This window comes from Drosophila willistoni (genome assembly GCF_018902025.1).
Source record: "Drosophila willistoni isolate 14030-0811.24 chromosome XR unlocalized genomic scaffold, UCI_dwil_1.1 Seg144, whole genome shotgun sequence".
NCBI lineage: Eukaryota > Metazoa > Arthropoda > Insecta > Diptera > Drosophilidae > Drosophila > Drosophila willistoni.
Window position 1 is genome coordinate 10848366 of NW_025814057.1, and position 21905 is coordinate 10870270.

A 21905-nucleotide genomic window follows, 5' to 3' on the forward strand; every position below is an offset into this window, starting at 1 on the left:
TATGTATATGTAAGCTACCAAATGGGGTGGAGTGGAGTGGAGATGAGCGGGTTAGATTGAAGATTTGGCAGACCAAATTAAATAAAAATCAGTGTGTCCAAAGAGTTGGAGCTCAAATTGCAATTTCATAAGCAATTTGCTAAAGCAAAAAAGTGAGCATCAAACGAGTTGAGATACAGATGAAGAGGAAAGGGTAAGGGGGTGCAATAGAGATACATTGCTAGACAATTTCAACTAGCCTGAAGCTGGGGAAAGCGAGCAATAGAAACAAAAAACCCACAAAAAGGCAAAACGACAAAAGAAGAAGAGAACCAAAAAAAAAAAAAAAAACACAAAAAAAGGGATGGAAATTACATTTCAACAAAACAAGACAAGTTTAGTTTTTGTCTGCCTGACTACCAAAAATAAAAAATAAAAACCGCTCTAAACAATTTAATACTTGGTAGCTCTGGCATTTTTATGGCACTCTCGAGTATGTCCCTCTCTCACACTCTCTCTCTCTCTCTCTCTCTCTCTCTGTTAGTGTGTGTGTGTGCGTCCAGCCTAGGCAAAAGTATGCACTGCTTGTGACACACAATAAACACCAATTAAGAAAATAATATTTTGTGTACACAAATTGAAAAGCCAAGCCAAGCCGAGGCAAAGACTCGTCTCTAGTTTTCTACAAGTGCCAAGCAAATAATGCACAAAAGTATGCTACGAAAATACAAACAAATACACACACTCACAGAGAGAAAGACACAGACGGAAACAGAGACTAAGTTAAAGCAGAGGAGTTGAGTTGAGTTGATGGTGAAAAACCTATAACAAAAGCTAAAATATTATTGCTTTTTGGGTTTGTTTGGCTTGCCTGCTTCTGAGACTCAGTCCCAGTTTGAATTTGAGTTTGAGTTTGAGTTCGAGTCGGCGTCTGAAGTCCGAGTGCACGAGAGTCCAATTCAGTTTAGTTCAGTCGAGCCAGCTTGTTATAGGGCATGTTGACAAGCCTCTTTAACAAATGACACCAACAGAACTAGTAGAACTAGCCAAAGAGAAAGGAGACGGAGAGCGGCAGCAGAAGGCAGACTCCTTTTTGGTGTAACATTTGTTAAGCTTCAGTCGAAATATTTGTTGCTTCTTTCTGTATCTTTCATTCCCGTTCCCCGTTCCTCACTCGCTCTCTTCCATTCTTTGTGTGTTCGTTCGTTCTATTTGTTATTTACTATTTTCGTGAAAAGTGTCCCTTTTGGCAAGAAGCATAGAGTAAATTGAGAGAGCATCACATGATGGCATCCGAAAATCCAAAAACCCTTTAGGGAATTGCCCAGAAAACCCATGTCAATGTGTGTGTGTGTGTGTGTTTGGGTATACATATATAAGTTTATATACATATATTTAAATTTCGCTTAGATGTTTGTTAAGATGCATTAGAGCAGGAAATAGATACATTTGCCAAAGTTTATAAATAAGAAATGTCTAAAAGAGAAAGACGGAGAGTCCAAAGAGTTATTGCGCTCAATAAAAGTAATCTAATCCAAAACTTAAATGGCAATGCTTTAAAAGGCCCCGCCCCTCCACCATACTATATCGTCTTTTAATTACAAAACGTGCCTTTTTCCACTCTAAATGCTTTCCCTTTAAAATTCATTAAAGCCCTTACCAAAAACCAAACACGAAATACATAAAAAAAAAAGAGAAACACCCAGAAACATTATCCGCCTAAATAAACTCCACACACAAGCGGCCAGGCAGAGAGACCCAGGCCCAGGCCAACACAGCAAAAGATTTAAAAGCCTCGACTCAAACCAAAGTAATTTTCAGGCCCAGTAAAATACGAAAAAAATAAAACAAAAAACACAACAACAAGCAACAACAAAAAACTGTTACCAGCGCTCAGCGAACCACAAACAAGGTAAATGCTTTTCCAACAACACGACACTCAGAGAAGGGGGTGGGCCAGGGCAGAGGGCAGATGTCGGTTGAGGTGGAGGAGGGGCCAGTTGCAACCGCAACATAATAATTATGCAACAGAAACCGCAATGCATGCGGGGCACGGCTTTTACCAGCAGGAGCAGCAGCAGCAGCAGCAGCAGCTTCAGCTAACCTACCAATCCTCAATTTGGATGGTTGGGGGCACGAACTGGAGCTGGGTCTAGGGTTGGAGGCAGCGCAGCAAAATTGTTTTGCCAGGCGAAAGTGTGAACAAAAAGCTGTTGCGTGTGTTGCCAGAAAGAAACAGCACACACACACACACACACACAGACACACACACATAAAAACGAAAAACAAACAAAACAACGCAACAACGTCAAACCGCAAAGTCAAATGCAACTAAAACCGCAGCACAGTTTGGGGCGCTGAGGTTTTTTTTTTTTTGCCCAGAGAACAGAGAATAGGAGCAAAAGACAATGCCCATAGGGACGTAGAGAGAAAAAGAAGGGGACAAACAAAAGAGAAATAGATGCCATTAAAGCAACTTTTGCATAGATTAAAGCAAAAGCGACAAAAAGTTATTAACAATAATTCAAATAAAACTAGTCAAGGACCTAACAATTTGCTAAAACTTAGATCAATGATCCAATCAAACGCATGATCTATATGCTTAAGTGCTTTTTTTACAGTCTCAGATTATGCCAAATAAACAACTTTGACTTTATCTTTTCATTTAATAAAAGAAGAACTGTATAAAATAAGATTATGAATTAAGCCCGGATCTAGCAAAGGTTTTTTTTTTTGTTTTGGAAACATTTGCTTAATTCTCCCATTGGAATATGGCCAACTTATAAAGTTTTGTCAGCTCTATAAATACTCGAAACATTATCTTGGCCTAAGCCACATTTACCTGACGCTTTCTCTCTCTCTCTCTATCTCTCTCGCTCTGTCTTTTATTTCACTTGACCCTACTCAGCATCTCTGTTGGTCTCTTGCTGTTCGCTTCAGTTTATTCCGCCGCATTTCATTTTGTATCCTTTGACGATTTATTTGCGCACTTTATTTAGCACAAAATAACAACAAGAACAAAAAAAAAACAGAACGGAAAAAAACGAAAACAAAGGAAGGGAACGCAGAATGGTGTAAGGGAAGAAGCCTCAAACTAAAGCCGCATAACTTAATAGCCCAAGCTCGGTTCATTTGAACTTTATTGCTACTGCGGGGGGAATAAAAATAAAGCTAAAATAAAAAAAAAAAAAAACAGCAAAACCAAAGCAGAGGTAAGAAAATCAATTTAGCTGGGCTTAACTTGAACATCAAAGCATAAGCATGAGAGAAAGGAAGGACCAAGGAACCAAGACCAAAAGATGGGAGGCAAACTGGACAGGTAAGCCTAATAAAGTGCTCGAGCATAGCCCGGCCAAAAACAATTCGCCTCTCCCTCTCTCTCTAGCTTTGTCCTTAGCGTGTTGTGTGGCAGTGGCAGAAGCTAATTGTATAGGGCGCAACGGAATTTGATTGCATGGGATTTAGATATGATTGAAAAGGGCCGGCAGCAGCACCAGCAACGGCACCGGCACCGAAAGCATCTAAGGAAGCATCTGGAGTGCATAAATTGTCCGCTTGCGAGCCACTAGTCGCGCACATTATTCATTTTTAATGCGACCATCTTATTCTGGGCATGGGGAGGTGGCTTGGGAGTCAGCCAAGGGAGCAGCCACCACAACAATTTGGCCACATGTAAGCACAGAGCCATAATTGCCTCAACAAAGTCCAAAAGACTGAAGACGACACCAAGGCTAGGTAAGTCGGCGAATGGTGTTGCACTTAAGACAGAAGCGCAACCAACCAGCAGCAGGTAGCCCAGGCATCATTAAAATGAGTTAGGTGAAACAGCGAAAATATGGGATGGGGGAGGGTCGACGACGACGACACAGATGCGGAAGCCAAGGCGAGACTACGTCTAGGAGTCATTCTCGTTCTCATTCTCATCATCGTAGTCGTAGTCGTAGTCGTTTGCCTTTGGCCTTTTGGGTGCAATTTGCACTGGCAGTGGCTGCAATTAAGCCAAGAGGTAGATTACCTTTAAGCTCTTTCTCTCTCCATCCGCCCCTCTCTTTGAGTGTGTGAGACCATACAACTAGGCATTGCATACTTGAAGGCGCAAAAGGATGTGAAACCACTTTTGATTAGCCTGAATAAATCGTATCATTTTGTATTTTCTTCTTATTGCACAAAACCGTAATGCCTTTAATTCAAAATTCATTTCAATAACCATCTCAATCATGTGAATATATATATATATATATATTTCCTCTTTCGTCCTTCGTTACTAATTCAATTTGTGCCACACTTCTTTTTCATCTTATAGTTGCTGCTGCTGCTGCTGCTGCTATTTCTTCTTGTTGTTGATTCAATCAAATAACCAAATTTCACAATTCTTTCATATAGAACTAACAATACACAATCGAAATTTGATGAAAAATAATAATAATAGCAATAATAGACGAAGAAGAGGTAAATGGAGACGCCAAAGATGCAAGAGAGGAAAAAGTCTCTCAAAAAATTATATTGCAAAATATTTTCCAATTGCATTACGCAGGGAATATTTTTAGTGAAGCATTTGCAATTTTCATTGTTGCATAAACACAAATGTACTAACATACATATATCCAAATATAGCCAAAGATATACCTACTTGCATACATATATATATATATGCAATTTATATATCGTATGGTATGCAGATATATATATTAGATTGGTATGTGTGTGTGTGTGTGTGTATATATATGGGATCCATCTGCATAATGGGCTCGTGTTCGGTGATGTGGCAAACAAAACGTGCCGCTTGCAAAATTGTACAACAACCAATTAAAATGCATAACTCGATTTAAAGTTTACATAACATTTTGCTAAATTACAGGTTCGTTCTCAGCAGCAGCAGCAGCAGCCATCCAGCTAGCCAGCCAGCCAGCCAGCCGAGCAGTCACTCAGTCAGTCAGTCAGTCACTCAGTTAATCAGGGCAGTCAGGGCCAGTCAGGCTTATATAAGTGGCCCATCCTCCCTACTTCGTGCTTGTCGTCCCCAAATGCTTTATGCTCCATCCTTCACTCTTCATTCACCCAATTCTCGTCAGCTCAGCTTGCAGGGGCTTACAATGTCTGTCGCTTGTTGTTGTTGTTGTTGTTGTCGTTGCTGTTGTTGTTGCTGCTGTTGCCGTTGCCTGGGCAACATGCAATTAAAAGCGATATTGAATTTTGTTACGCCATGCGCTTGAGTGTGCGGGTTGTTGTTGTTGTTGTTGTTGTTGCTCTTGTTGCTACTCTCTGCGGCTCTTATTTAATTTGAGCAAAAAGCAAAAACATATATTTTGTTATGTGATTGGCATAACTTATACAATAGAGTCAGCCAGCCAGTCAGCTTAAAAGTATGCTATGAATAATATTCAGGCAAATTATAACTTTTTGCCCAAAAACAGACAGCAAACGAGTGAGAGACATGAGCATGAATAAAACTCCCAAACAACATTGGAGAGGTAAAAAAGAAAAGCGAGTCAACAAGTCATTTAGATATGTACTACTACTACTACTACTACTATGACATGTTCCCTCCTGTCAAAGTGCAAATTAGACGCCATTGCCTAGGCCTAAAGCAACTACAACTAAATGAAATTCAAATAGGCAACTCGAACAACGCATAATAATTTAGGCTGGCCTAAAGGACTATGGTTCAACTGACACTTTTTAGATTCTGTTCGTGTTTTGTTTTTAATTATACACTAGAAGACGAGAAAAAAAACGTAGAAGAAGAAATAGTGAAATAATGTACATACATCATAAATATGCATACTGCGCAGCAAGCGACTCCCAAAAAAGTATGCTACACAAATTTTACACATGAGAAAAATGCAGATTGCAAGAAATTGCCCAAGGCAAAGCAAACCTAACTCTTATTCACTCACTTTTTGTTCTCGCTCACTCGGTCTCTCTCTCTCTCTCTCTCTCTCTCTCTGTCTCTTTCTGTCTCTCCATGCATTTTTGGCACTCAATCAAAAATCACATTTCCGTGCCGGTTTGTTTTTTGGGGGGCACAAAAAAGCATACACAAAATGCAGAGGCGGCATGAAAGCAAATGTAATTAAAATTCGATATACTTGTTTTCCCAGAGTAAGAGCAAGAGAAGGCCGAGTCCTGAGGGGACACAGTTGCTGCTGCTGCTGCTGCTACTACTGTTGCATACATCATCATCAACAACGTAATCATCATCATCGTCGTCGTCGTCGTCATCAGCAACAGCAGCAGCAGCAAGCAGCAACATTTGCCAAAAATTTTAACTTCAATTTAAATTTTTGGTCAGATTTGCACGTACTCAACGCTTGGTGTGTTTTTGTAATTACATACACACACACATACGTATGTATATACATACACACACACAAGCTTCATGCAAATTGATGTTGCTTTTAGCATACACACACACACACACACACACACTCATGCATGCATGAGAAGAAGTAGGAGAGAGAAAAAAATAATGTTTGGTAGCAGCCACATTTTCGGGTTTGTTGTCTGTGCTACTTTACAAGCTGGCCAACAATGAAGATTTATAATGCCCTTCTGCCCTCTATACATAGATAGACAGGGGTGTATAGTATAAGCTCTCTCTTAACATCCCCCCCCCCCAATCCTCATCCTCATCCTCATCCCCCATACTCACTTACCACCATCATTTGCCCTGGCATAAAAGCATCTACACATTGTCAGGGGTTATTTTTGGTTTTGGTTTTTTCGGGTACTACTGTATATATGCCATAATAGCCATATATTAGGGTTGACTAGCGATTTGGCATTCGAACAATTGTGCGAGCGCGGGATGAAAAAGTAGAGAAAGGTCATTGTGTGTGGTGGTTGAGTTTGTGGCTGATACGCTGGTTGGATACCATTTGCCGATGGTCTGTGTCTCACTATCTAAACTGAAACTGTCAAACTGTCTCATTCTCTTAATTTTCATCAATTTGCGATCTAGTTTACAATTGGGATAATATATATGATATATGATATATATATATATGTATATATTTATATATTGTTAGATCAACTGCTTACCGCCACGTGGATCACGTGTTCTGGTGTAAGGATGAAGCCTTGTGCACTTACCTAAAAAATGGTAAAAAGAGAAGAAAAAGAGAATTAGTTTATTATGGTCAAAGGTAAATCAATTAAACTTAAGTCTAAATAATTTCAAAATATTAATATATATCTTATATAAAAATCAGAGAATAAACAATATGGCCTTGCTAAAGTTTCTACATTTTTATCTTAATAACAAATAGATGCAAAAGTCTTTTTAAACTTGGTTTAAAGACTTATCTAAAGGTATACAAGTAAATAATTTAAACGATTCTTGACAAATGTCTAACCAAACTTATATATTCGAAATTTTTATGCAATTTTTGACTTTGATTTGAAATTTATTTAGCAAATTGTTGTGAGGGACTAGAAACCATTGCCCGTATTAGCGCATAAGTATTTATTTGCTATATGGCATGTCGAGACTTTGCATCGCCAAGCGAAGGACTGGTTTTTTTTTTTTGGGGCCATGGGCTGAGGTTTGTCGACACTTGAGGCAGCTAAGCAACCCACAAGAACATCAGCAAGCAGTAACCCAAGATATGCAAGAAGAGGACAGATAAGGGACCTTGTCGGGGGGCAGGGGTGGTTGGTAGTCAAGTCAGTGTCAGTTTTATATTATTTTATTTCAAGCTTTGAAAAAGGATCCCCATCCGGGCCGGGCTCGTTTCAGCCTTTAGACATTTTCATTTTCACCGTCTCAAGCAGCTAACAGCAGAGGGCCGCATATTGTATCCCGTTACAGGAGGCAGGCTGAAGAAAGGATATTGTCTAACAACAAAAGTGGAATAAATTAATTTAGCTCTACAACGATACGCTTCTTCTGCCAATGAGCTAGAAAATGAGCTAAAGAATATGTATGTGGCATACACTTAGGCGTCGCGTCCTTGTCTTCTAATAATAACAAAATATGTACACGTATATGTATGCCTCTCTCTCTCTCTCTCTCTCTCTGTGTGTGTGTGTGTGCCACTGACAGGTGCCTTTCTCCCAAACCCCACTCCCTTTCCCATTCTCCCATTCTAGATACCTTACAGAAGTTAGGACTCCTTGTCTGACATTTAATAAAAGCTAGCGAGAACAAGTTGTGGCGTTTATTAAAAAAAATTAAAGCCTACCTACAGGCGCCAGCAGCTGTTAATAAATACAATTTTCTATATATCCATTAGAGGATAAGGCACACACACACTGCAAGAGAGAAAGAGAGAGAGACTGAGAGATAGATATATGTATATGTTACACTCTCATAACGTTGTCAATTTCACTTTCGCTTAATTGCACTCAGAGCTAGCCCAACTAACCAAGTTCCCTTTCTCTTCTTTATCTTTATCTCTCTATATCCTGTGTGTGTGTGTGTATCTCATATATCTTTTCGCCGTTTATTGCATTAATTTTTCAATAATCCTGTGCGCAACTAAAACAAATATCTAAAGTGGCATACTTCATGGCTGATAAGACTAATCTTTTATTAATACACAAACATACACACACACACACATACAGACATATACACAGCCGGATAGAGCAAGAGAAAAGGACGACACAAGAAAAATGCCAGCTCAACTGAGTTAATTAAATTTGTGCTTCAGGGATTGGTCTTGGTCTTGGTCTCGGCGCTTGGGCCTTGGCCAGAACTTTAATATATAGTTGGTTGATTGGTTGGTTTGGTTTGGTTTCGTTTCGTTCGCTTTCGGCTTGGCAGCGGCAACCCTTTTCACTTTTTTCTACTTGGGCGAAAACTTTTTGGACATTTTTATTGACAAGCCGGAACACAGGAAGCTGAAATAGCCACGAAACAAGGGTTTGTATAATTTTTCCTTCTTCTTAGAGCTCTCTCTCTTTCTCTCTCTCTCTCTCCCTCTTCCTACTTAGTTTCTTTCTTTCTCTCTGTCTCTCTTTCTCTCTCAGTTTTAGGGCAAAGTTTGCCTTGGCTTGGCTCGGTCAGGGCCCATAACGGCTGCGGTCAAATCTAATTTCCGCAGCTTTTACTACTTTATTAAACTATTACAACTAAAGCCGAAATTGTACAAGGCGATGGGTATTAAAAAAGTTATGTAGCTACACATACACGTCTATATGTGTGTCTCTTCTCTCTTTCCCTCTTTCTCTTGGGCTGAAATGTGCGTCTGTATTTGTGTATGAAGCATGAAATGTGTTAATAAAGCACACTTGCCACCAACATGGCCACATAATGAAACGAAATTGCAGGAGGTAACAACATGGCTGGCTTTCAGGCTATATATATATATATGTATATATCTAAAAAGGTAGGGTATATTCCCAAAGTATATATACAGACATATAAATATATCGATATAAGTAAACCCTGACAGCAAATATAGTTATGTATATCTAAGCAGTTTTTAATACATATAATAATTTCTGGTTATAGCCTCCATTTGAATCAAACTAAATAATTTTCATGATTAGTTACAGATTTCTGTTTATGTAAACAACTTTTTAAATAAATCTTAAAAAGAGTTGTGATTTAATTTCGTTTTATGTTTCAGAATCTACTCCATAAATTGCATTAAGGTCGACCAGTATTGTGTGCAGTGTATCTAAACTTCATTCTAGTGGATAAATAGAAAACTTGTTCATCTTTCGCACAAGTTTTCTGGCTAGTGTTTCGACTAGGTAGCATAAGTTGCAGGCACTTTGTGGCTTTTATGACTCTACATAGCTCCTCTTCAGGCGGCGGCGACGGTGACGGTGACGGCGGCATCAAATTTGGCTCCTTGTGTACGTTTAATTGCTTTGACCTTTTCAAATGTGTGTGTGTCTGTGTGTGTGTGTTGCATAGTTTCGGGCGTGTTGCATGTTAATTAGCATTAAGCAGGAGCAGGCTCTCGTTGTATGTGATAAAAATTTATTAGCCGCTGCCTGTGGCCAAAACTGCCCATTTTTGGGTTTTCTTTCTTTTTTTTTTATTTCTTGTTTTTCTTTGTAGACGGAGCTGTAGATTTCTGCTCGTCACATACAAGTATATATATATAAATATCTTAATATGTGTGCGTGTGTGTGTGCGAAAGTTTCGGTATATTGCAATTAAATTTAAGCTGCATTAAACTGCCGCAACACAGAAACGAAATACAAGAACAGGAGAGTATAGGAAAGAAACACAGGAGCGTTTCGGCTCAGAGCAACGTTTCTCGATGGGAATTGGTGGCCTAGGCTGGTCGAGGGGCGGCAAGGAAGCTGGTGGGGCCTAGGTCAGAGTATGAGTTTTTGGGGCTGGCTCCGGGGCTCAGGACGACTCCACAAAAGACTTGTGGCCATGGTAACGGCAAAGTTTTTCGGGTTTTGCCGGTTTTCTGGGCAAAAGTTCGCGCTTGTTCCTTTTTGATATGTATTTTAATTCCTTGTGCCCTGTGAGCCATTTTGCAGTCAGGACTTTTGGCTTATACGTACAACAACAACAACGAATACAAGAGAACGACAGCGGCAGAAAGGACGACTCTGGCTTAAATGGCACTTATGAGCTTATGCCACAACTTACATTATTATTATTACTACTACGAATACACATACACACATACAGAAACACACACACACACACACACACAAATATATACTCTTTTTTTCATCTTGTGTTGTTGTTTTTGCTGCTGTTGGATTTGTTGTTGGCTTTGGGCCATACAATAAATAGTTATGTGCAGTTTGTGTATTGACTGCAAGTCGACAACTTTCACAAACAAAGAAAGCGACATGGACTCCAAAAGAGGGAGAGAGATAGAGAGAGTGCGTTGGAGAGCGGCAGAAAGCAAGAGCGAGAGAGGTTGAGAGTTTTGTTTTAATTAAGGCGTATTAAGTGGCTTGTTTTACGAGGCCTCGGGGTGTGGTAAATATTTCGAGAAGGCTTTAAAACTGCCTAGGCTAGAGAGAGACAGACAGCCTAGAGTGGTGAGTGGGAAAAGGGGGGAACCATACAATGGGAAGAGGGACAACAGATGCAGTCTTTTTGGCTTATTGAAACTTCTAAAAATTGCATGAGGCAAGCGTATGTACATATGAAAGTTAGTTTTATGACTTTGCCAGCAAGTTGTGCGAGTTTGGGGAGTCGTTTATATTGATTTGTTTTTTTTTTTTTTTTTGCCAGATTCTACACAAATTGAAAACTGCAACATTAATGTTCATTTGACATTTTACAGCACTGCAAAAAAATTTCCCTAACAATTCAAATCGAATGGAAGCAACACTGTTTAACAAAAATCATTTTGCAACACAGAAAATATACTGAGAGATGATGAGAGAGCATAGAGCACAGAGTTGCCACATGTAAGTAAAATTCAAGCACTCAATTTGTAACCGTGACTTAATGAACTATAGCCTTTTACAACACTTATGTATGTGTGTGTGTGTCCCTGTGGATGTACTTGTATGACAAATCGAATGAAGATCTTTAGATTGATTCAATCAACTTGAACATTTCTCATGCTATGCCATGCCAAAAGCATAAATTGAATTAAAATCTTGTTTTCAATACGCAAAATTAATTTGAAATGTCTCGCTTTGTCAAATTAACTTTTAATTGCTGCAGCAGCGTCTTTCCAGAAATCTCTACTATAGCTCTACATAAATACATTTGTATGTAAGTATGTTGAAAGCTGCATCTGACATACAAAAACAAATTCCAATTAATATAGCCAACACACACACACACACACACTCAGTGAGAGAAACATAAATACCTATCAGAGGCAGACACATACACTTGAACGAGCGCCATAAAGTAGACTTGAAATTTTCGGTTTGCATTGTCGTCTATCATATGCAAAAGCGTTTTGGCGACAAAACCAACAACCAAATAGAGGCTCCTCTACCCCGCTCACTAGACACATACACACACTCGCACACTCGCACACACACATAAATGCCAATAATTAATGTGACATTTTCGGCGTAATTGAGGCAGAGGCTATGAGGCTCTGAAGCTGAGGCAAATGCGGCGTAGACATAGAGAGAATGAAATGTATCTAGGCATGCATGAAAGTATCTATGTATCTGTGTGTATCTCCACTACAAAAGCATTCCCCAAAACTGCCTGGCATGCCAAAGTGGCAAACTTGCTTCACCATTCTGTTCTATTCTATTTGGTGCTCTATATGTCTCTCTCTTTGCCTCTCTGCTTTCTACGCATGGCTAGCTAATTGAATTTCTGCCAAATTGTGTGCGGTTTGGCCACACTCTCAGGTGTGTCTCCTATCTACCTCCTTTCGCCTCTCCTCTGTCCCGCAATCTGTCTGTTTCTCAAGCAAGACAAGCTAAAGTCGCCAATTTCATAAAAATTTATTGCTTGCAGAAAAAGTTTTTTAATACCTTTTGCCTCCTTCGCCAGAACTTTGGCCAATGACAGTTTAAGTTGTTGCTCCACTTGTTGTTTGGCCAACAAATTTTTACAAGGCAAACACCGTGAATCCCTAGCCGTAACGTACCCCAAAAGCACATTGACAGTGAGTGAACCATTGTGCTTTTACTTTTCCTTCTTATTTGAGTGACACACAGAGAGAGAGAGAGAGAGAGAGAAACAGACTCACACACATCCATATGTTTGTATGTACATATGTATAAAGGTATGTATCATCATTTCATTTCATTTCAATTTCAATTTATATGAGCAAACTTTTATGAAGTGCATGTCATGCTGCCGCTGCCTGCATTTATATTTCATGCCAAAACTCCAAGCTCATGTTTATTTTACACACACACAAACACACACAAACAAAAAAACAACAAGCACAACGAAAAGTTCTAACAACTCGTCGCTGATTGAGTGTCAAACAACTGAATTTAATACATTAATACAAGTAGTTGGCACTCGGTGATTGGTTGGAAATTTAATGCTTAACAATTTGTATGACATTTTTGATGGAAAATCAAATATTACAAAAATATTTGTATTAAATTGATCAGCATAAAATTTCATTGTGACTATTTTTCATATGTAATAAAGTGTTGTGTGGTTATTGATACTTTAAAATTTGCATCACTTTATCTTTTGCCTTGCTTTAGATTAGTTCAAATTAATTTTCAACTGAAATTTCACAACAATTCGCAGCAAAGATCGCACAAAAGTCAAGTATCACTTTATTGTTAAAGAACAAAGAGAGAGAGAGAGAGAGAGAGAGAGAGAGACATAGAACTGACCACAACTGACCATCATTTTGATTGGTTAAATTGGTTTAGACCTGATTTGTTGGCTTTGTCGCGTTTTGTAAGTGCGTTTGATGCAATTACTTAATGACAGATCCAATGGCAGAGCCTGCTGATTCTCTTTCTCTTTGTCAAGTGGTTTTGGGCTTTAAACTGGAAAGCATCATTGCCAATGCCAACTTGGCGCATTCAACGTCAACTTATGCCAACTGTCTGTCAGCAACAGGACACGGCCAGGACTCACACACACACACACACACACACATATATATAAACTTGGCTACTTATGCAAAATGCTTAACTCTGGCACTAGACGACACCCGTTGTTGCTCATATATAGAGGAAAGTTTGATTACCGCCCTCAACAGAATGAGAATGAGAGAGAAAGGAGACACACACACACACACATACAATTGTGTTGATTGCACAGATGACAAGACGTAGAACGAGTGTGTGAATGAGCGTGAAGAGAAGCCGGGGAATAGAGGGTGAGAGACGTCGAGAGATGACAACTTTGTGCAGCCGTCGCCTTTTGCCTAGCTCCCAGCCTTGATGACAATGAAGTGCATGCATGAATATTCTAATCAAATGAGCCACCAGGCTTTAGGTCCTTGGTTGTTAGTCCCTAGTCCTGAGCCTTAGCCAGGAGAGCCAGGAGCCTGTTGCCATTGTCAAGCTGCAAAAATTTTTGCATTGCCGCCACATGTGGCTGCTGCTGCTGCTGCTGCTCCAACTCCGCCCCAACTTCATTTGTTCATTTGCTTTTTTCTTTGCATAACACTGACAAAAATGATTGGAAAAAGCAAATGCAAACCAGTTGAGAATTACTACAACAATTGGATAGATGGTTGTTGTGTCCCATTCTGTCTGCGAGTATATCGAATCGATATACTAAAATCGTTAGCAGCTTTGATTGGTTTTTCTCTATTTTGCTTCATCCTTCCCCATTCTAAATTGAATTGCATACAACAGTTGTCGAAGGGTTTTTTCTTTCAGTGTTATGCAGCACACATGCTTTGTGTTTTGTTGTGGGTGAAAAGTTTCAAAGTCAGTCAGTATCTTTCGACCTACCTAACCCAGCCACCCACCACACACATGCATGAAACACCCATTCCTAGGCCCACACACGCACACACACACACACACACACAGAGACACAAAAAACTTCCTTGCCTTTCCGTTTTTACCTCGTTTCATTTCATTCACTCACTGAAATCGAATTTGCATAATTTAACATGATGGTTGCGCTTATTCCTGTTGCCTGTCAGACAGACCGAAAGACAGACTGACTGACAGAAATACGGACGGACGGACGCACGGACTGGCAGACAGGCGACACCACCACCACCACCACCCGATGTTATTATTGTTGGTTGGTCTAACCACCATCAACCCTCTCTCTCTCTCTCTCTCTCTCTCTCTCCCCAACCATCTTCTTCTATTCATCGTCACCACATTTAGCCGCCACATGCATCATCATTTGCATACATTTGCAGTTCAGCAGTCAGTCAATGGTGGAAGTGTGCCCCACCACCACCACCTCCGCCCTCACCCACCCAACCAACGAACCATCTTTGCCATCACCACATCGTCATTCGATTTTCTTTTGTATATAATTCGCAAAAAAGTGAATTGACGTTGATGGATTTTGGCACTTACACAGGCTAGCGCCTGTCACTTCAAGCCACCTCAACCCACCACACCCCCGCCCCACTTACGACCCACAGGAGACTCGACAAAAAAAAAAAAGAAGAAACTTTCAGTTGACTTTGAAGCGCATTTTAATGAAGAATGATATGTTGGCATCCCGACCACACAAGACCTTCTCAACCAAGACAGTTTTCGCGGCTTTTGCGAACGCGAACAACGTCAACAAGTTTCCCCTCAACCCCAACCCCGCTCCATCTCTCGGCTTTCTGCTTCAGTGTTTTGTCATAAATTTGTGCGACATTCTTTTTGGCAATGGCAAACATTTACCCATCAATTCGAATTCACATCGATGACTCTTTGCCTGTTGTCATCTTAGCCCCAATATAATAAAACACGATGAGAAATATACAAATGTTCTGATTCATTAACTGGAATATCTTATTCAATTTGTTCGTTTAGATAATATTGAGCCATATCGGTGGCATTTTATCAAATATAGGCATATGAAGGGGAAGTTATGGATGCTTTCAGAAAATTTATCTATTCATAATGCCAAATTGAATGCTGAAAAAGGCATTTAAAATTTCATTGGCCAAAATTTAAAACCGTGATTGAAAAGTGAAACAAGTTCACATGGGAATTTACATAGTTTAGTTTGATATATTAAGTTTCAATGTTTTGGTTTGGTTCCATTTAGCAAAGTGGGAGGAAGTTGGCAAAGTTTTTTGTAATATTCCCGCATCCTGTCTCAGACTTGCCAACAGTTGAAATTATGCAACGGACAGATAATGCCAACAAAAATGGCCACCGAATGTTGAAGTTACAGCGGTGGCAGCAGCAGCAGCAGCAGCAGTAGCATGTGCAACGAGCCAAATAATCATCACAAACATAACCATAACAATTACATGGGGTCGGAGGGGCTAAAAATGGAGGGGCTTTGGAATGGGCACGGTGGGAGAGGGTGGGCAGGAGGGAGTATGAAATAAAAATCGGGTAAACAGTTCAATTAAAGTTGTTTGCTTTTAAGAGCGCTCTGCTCGTTTCACACGCTCGCCATTTGCATTTCTATACGGCAAAATAAACAATGTGGAAAGTAAATGGGAGGGGCAGCAAATGGTGAGCAATGGCGGCACCAAGGGGGCGGGCAGTTGGCGGGGGAGGGGTTTGAGAGAGCGGATAACAGAAAAAAAAAAGTTTCGTTTGTTTTAATATGCAAGTAACTTTTTTAACAATAACATTTCATTTTATTATGTCAAAAGTTTTGGTTTTACAAATACACACAGATACGCACACACACACACACAATCACAATTTTTATTTTGCTTACATTTGTGTGACTGAGTGTGTGAGAGTGTATTTTGTGTATGTGTGTGTGGAATATTTTCATGTTAATGTTTGTTATTGTTGTTCTTTTGTTGGCGTTTATTGTTGCCATTTTTGATATGCATGAAAAGGCGGGCGTTCGCCCCCGAAATGGGCGTAGCATTTTGCTAAAGGAGGACTATGCCGAGGCCATGTGACACTTTTGCATAGAAATATGGAATGGTTTTTATTATTATTCTTTCTTATTGTAACCCCCAGCAACCCACCCCCCACCAGCCAGCCCCAAGACCTATCGACTCGTCTCATCTTCCTGCTGCTGATTCTGATTTTGTTTTGTTCAAATTCTTTCTTCTATTTTGTGTTTGTTTTACTTCTATTCATGTAAATGATGACAAAAGGAGCATCGCATATATATCTTAAATATTTTGTCAATCTAAATAATTAGATAGATTGCTTTTGTCTCTTAAACCAAAGAAACTTTCATATTATATAGTTAATTTAGAAGAGAAAAATTTGAGATGCATAATTTGAATCTCATTTCTCTTGAAATCTAAAGGGCATGAAATTATCTAGAAGACCTCTTCCAAAAAAAAGAAAGAAAAATTTTACTAAATTTACTTAGACATTTGTTAGGAATCACATATGTAGTTTTTCTTGGGAAGGGGAGAAACCTTATGAAATAAATTAAATTACTTATTACAGATTAGCTTTAAATGAGACTACAAAATTAATTCAAGTAACTAAAACAACATAACAACGTAAGGAGTAAGGATAAACAAACCAATAAGGGAATATGAAACAAAACTGGCACAGTACAACAAATAACGAGCTGAACACGTTACGTATACGCAATAAAATATTTAGAAAAAAAAACAAAATGAGAAATGCTGCATAATCAAATATATATGTATATATATATATATATATTTATATGTAGGTATATAATTTACAATATTGAATCGATTTCATTATATATATATATATATATTTATATATATGGATATATATATATATATATGTATATACGATAGGTAGGTAATGTAGATGTCTGGGGTACTCACCTTTGCTAGCACCGTCCGGGCCACGCAATATGGTGCACTCCTCTATAGTGCCAAATGGTTGAAATATTTGTCTAACATCATCTTCGGTTTGTTGTTTGCTGAGCATGCCAACGAACAGCTTGCGATCTAAATGCTCTGTTTTATGTTTTTTTTTTTCAGTTTTCAGTTTTTTTTTTTTAAATTTTTAGTATTTTTTCGGTTTGGTTTGTTGATTTTTTTTTTTGTCGTTATATCATTATTGTTTGTGAGTTGAATTTAAAGTTGTTGATTGTTGATGTTGGTTGTTTGTTTGTTTTTTTTTTCGTTTACCAAAAGAGGCAGCAAAATGGAAGAGTGGCAATGTGTTAGAGAACCCAAAATCAAAGTAGAACAAAGAACAAAGAGAAACAGAAATAGAACAGAAGAATATTTAAAAAGCCATAGCAAGAGAATTCATTTTTTGGTTTTTTTTTTGTTTCGCAAAAAAGAAAAATCAAAAGAATATTGAAATATTTTATTTTTTCAATTGATATACCAATTAAATACCGAAAAATCAGATTTTGGTAATAATAAAGAATGTGTCGTATATAGAAAGAGACAGAGAGATAGAGAGAGATGTAAATGCAACAAGGTTACACGCAACAGTTGATTTTTGGTATTTTTGTAAAATTTTTTATTTGTTTTTTTTTTTGTTTGTTTGTAACGAGTAACGAACGCAGCAGGCACATTTAGTAATATATTTTGTTTTTTTTTTATTTTGAAAATTCAACAGGCGCAAAAATTACCCAACACAACAAAAAAAAAAAACAAAAATTAGACAAGGTAAGGTAAAAGCAACAACATTTAGTTAACGAGAATTTTTGGTGATTGTTTTTTAGGTAAATTTTGTTTGTTTGGTTTTTTAAGGGAAAGGGTGATTCAAAAATGTTCACCAATAGAGCAAATACAATTACAACATTTATTTAGGTGGTTTTTAAAGGGGACGGTCGGGCGGGCGGGCGTTTGGATAGGAGTATTTTTCGGTATTTTTTATTTTTTTTTTGCGGGGGGGAAGGGTGTATAAAGAATAATTGGTAAACAAAAAAAATAAACAAAGAAATAAATATTAGTATATAAAAGCAAAGGCCAAAAAGTTGATAAAATTAAAAGAAAATCAAAAATCAAGAATTAATTTTTTGTTTAAAATATGTTAAATAAAATTGTCAGTTTTCCAATTTTGCCAATTTTGATGTTTTTGTTTTTTTTTTCGTTTTTTTTTTAGATATTTTTATTTTTTGTTTGTTTTTTTTTTTTGGTTTTTTTTTTGAGTTTTTTTCATATAGAGCACGAACAAGTGTTACATAAAAAGGAAAGAAAAGAAGATAAAAATGGGTGATATTTAGTTAAATTTGTAGCACAATTGGTTTTGTTTTTTTGGTTTTTGTTTGTAACTTACAACTTACGAAAATTGAAAATGTCATGGTATATAGATGACAATAACAATTAGCTAAATGTACATATGCATATAGATAGTTATGAATGATAGCTATATATATGCATATGTAGAATGTATATATATATAATAATAATAATAATAATGATAATAATAATGTATAGATATATGTAGAATACACGCCACTTACACACACACACACATACACACACACGCACACGCACACACGCATACATACATACATACACACACATACATACAATAGTTTACGAACTGGCCACGCTACTAAATGATGATATATTGATTTTTAGACATTGAAAGATATTAATAATAACATTTTAGCCACTACATTTGAAAAGAATGAGAATTCATAAAGATATATAAGTACAATATATAAATATAAAGGTATTTGTAAATAACTAGAAATAGCTTAAAATCAGAAAATACTTAAAGGAGAATCGAGAAAATTTAGTCAGTATTATAAATATTAAAGTTATAAAATAGTCCCAGGTAATTAGAGAGAGAGAGAGCGATAGCGAGCAAAAGTTTTGATTTAGATGAATGTGCACACAATATATAGCCTAAGATAAGAGAACTATAGAGCATTAGTTGAAATCAATACAATCAATTTGAGTTTCCGTTCAAACAACATAATTGCCATTCATTTGATAAGGGTCTGAAAATAAATCACTTAGTCTAGAGACTAGAGACTAACTTATATTATACAATTTTTAGTTCACTGCATGTTTAACTAATATTTCTTCTCCTGTTTCATCGCTTCAAAAAAAAAAAAACAAAAGATAGCTCTTGCTTAACCCAACCAATGACAATACAAGTATTTAGTATCTTAGTTTAATGTCCAAAAAACAGACAAAAAAATATAAAATTAATGCCAGTTCACATTCAATAAATCAAAAGTGAATAAATAAATACAGAAAGCAAACAGAACAAGAAAACAATTCATCTCTCGTTTGGAACAATCACAGAAGAAGTAAAGTAGAATTTGTAATGTACTTACTACTAATCAAAATCATTCCTAAAGAAGTTGGACTCTTTCTTTTTGTCGATAGTGAATAAAATAAATGAAATTTTATGTTTAAAAAGATTTAGTTCCAGTTTAATCAATTATTCTTAATTTACAAAATAAACTTGAACTTTAAGTAATTGTGTTTTAAAGAAGACCGGAATGGACTATCCTTTTTTTCATCCCAGACAAAAGGGAAATCGATACGGTTATTATATGGCCAGTTATTGAAAATCTATCCACATATGGCGATGCTGTCTCTGTAACCCATCTTTATCGTCGCCTATCGAAAATTGAGCATCACATAATTGGCCAAACACTTGCACCCAAACCCAAAAAGGGGAGGAGGAAAAAAAGACAACTCTCTTAGGGCAGCTGCTGCTGTTCCTAGTGGCTACTCCAACTCCAATTTCTACTTCATGCTACTATTGCTGCTGTCGCGTTAAAGTGGCAAAAGCAATCGAAGTAGAAAATAACTAATACGACACGTTAGACCCAAGCAGGAGCTAACATACACTCACACACACACACACACATATATAGATGGCCTGCAGGCAATTGTCTTCGTGTCCGGGTTAAGCCTAATGGCATTTGGATTCCCTTTTCCTCTGGCTTCCATCTCCCCTGCCCGCTCCGCCCACGACCCTCACACTTTTCCACTGCTTCTCCTCTTTCTACAATCTGAAAGCACGTGCAATAAGCCAAACAACGCCCAGGGCATGCTAAAAACCCAAGCCAAGCCAAGCCAAGCCAAACAACACAAAAGGGTTGAGCTTAATAAAAATGTAAAGCACGTTGGGTCGCTCGGTCGGTCGGTTGGTTGGTTGTTTGGTCTATCGCTTGGGTCACGGTTCCTTCGGGTAGATGGTAAAGAGGCAAGGTAACGGTAACTGTAACGGTGAAATAGTGCAGCATACTTTGCGGCGCCTGCTGTTGTACATATGAAACGGCATAGTTCAACTGGCTGTTAACAGTTGCGGACACAACATACTATACAGCATATCTCTACTCGCAAAAAAAAAGAAAAAGAAAACAAGAAAAAGCAGCCAATGCAAAGAAGAAAATGTAGAAAAGTGAAACAAGTAAAAGGACTCACACACACACACACACACACACCCATAGAAGAGTGGGACACACAAAGGCGAAAAGGATTTGCACAATGTTTAGCCTGACGTTGCAGCAATTTTCTACAATTACCTAGGGCCAACCAGGACCAAGAGAGCTCAGCTCAGCTCAGCTCGACCGAGAATTTTCAGTGATTCTTTTTGCCTTTTCTTTTAGGTATTCACTTGGCCCCCGGCACCATCACTTTTCTATCGTCCCCCCACCCCCCCTCCCCTCGCAACCATTTATTCCTATTCGTTCGTTTTTGGTTTGTTTTTTTGTTGCTGGTCGCAGCAGTGAAAATAATATTAAAGGCCATTAGGCTCATATAGACAAGTTAAGTGGCTCCTGGTTGCCATGTGTGGCAGAGTTTTTAGATTTTATTTTTATGCCTCTCGCCGCCGCCATTGCCCTTAGTATTCAGGCTCTGGCTCCAGCTGCTCGTTGCCTAGCAGGCAAAAGAAGTCATTAACGTGTCGTTGTCTTTGATGCTGCTGGTGCCGCTGGTGTAGAGGAGTCGGAACAAACACACAAACACACACACACAAGCAAAAAAGAGGAAAAGAAAGACAAGAGCAGAAGGCAGAAGAAGACGTAGAAGAAAAAAAAACCAAATTAAATTAGTTAACCACATGGCAACTTTTGTATGCCCAGCCAACAGCAAGCCGGCAGAGGCAGAGGCAGTGATGCTGCCACCAAAACAGGCAAGAGACAACGACAGGCCACTAATTGTTGCATGTTATGTTTTTTGCTTATCTTCCTTTGAGTCTGTGTCTCAGTTTATGCCCCACTCCCCTCCCCATGTCTACCTTTTCTCCTCACTGTCGCTTTGTGTCCTAGACAAGTAATTGTATTTTAAATGCCAGCCAAAAGGTGAAAAAGCCAGTCAGCTAGCCAGCAAACCGACCAAGCTATGTCGCGTCTATAAATTATACAAGAAGAACAGAGAGAGAGAGAGAGAGAGGGAGAGGGAGAGAAAGGATAGGAGCAAAAAAAAACATATATACATAGATGGAAAAAAAATGTCTAAAAAGGAAAACTAAACACAAAGTCGCTGACAACGCGAAAAACTCAAAGCTCATGTGTTTTGCTCTTTTCTTGCTATCCTTTTTTCTTTTTTTTCTGCAGTTTTCTC

At 38.3% G+C, this 21905-nt stretch overlaps 1 protein-coding gene across 9 annotated transcripts in view; it reads right to left on the minus strand.

Annotated features, from left to right (window-relative positions):
- The window catches only part of LOC6639194 (CUGBP Elav-like family member 4), a 165611-nt gene that overhangs the window by 60833 nt on the left and 82873 nt on the right, over positions 1 to 21905 (minus strand). For 5 of the 9 annotated variants that reach the window (XM_047012049.1, XM_023178528.2, XM_023178526.2 and 2 more), the window contains one exon: positions 17232 to 17366. The exons of the other annotated variants lie outside the window; for them this stretch is intronic. In XM_047012049.1, the coding sequence (XP_046868005.1) occupies positions 17232 to 17366 (135 nt within the window). The remainder of the gene's footprint in view (positions 1 to 17231; positions 17367 to 21905) is intronic. 9 annotated transcript variants of the gene reach the window in all.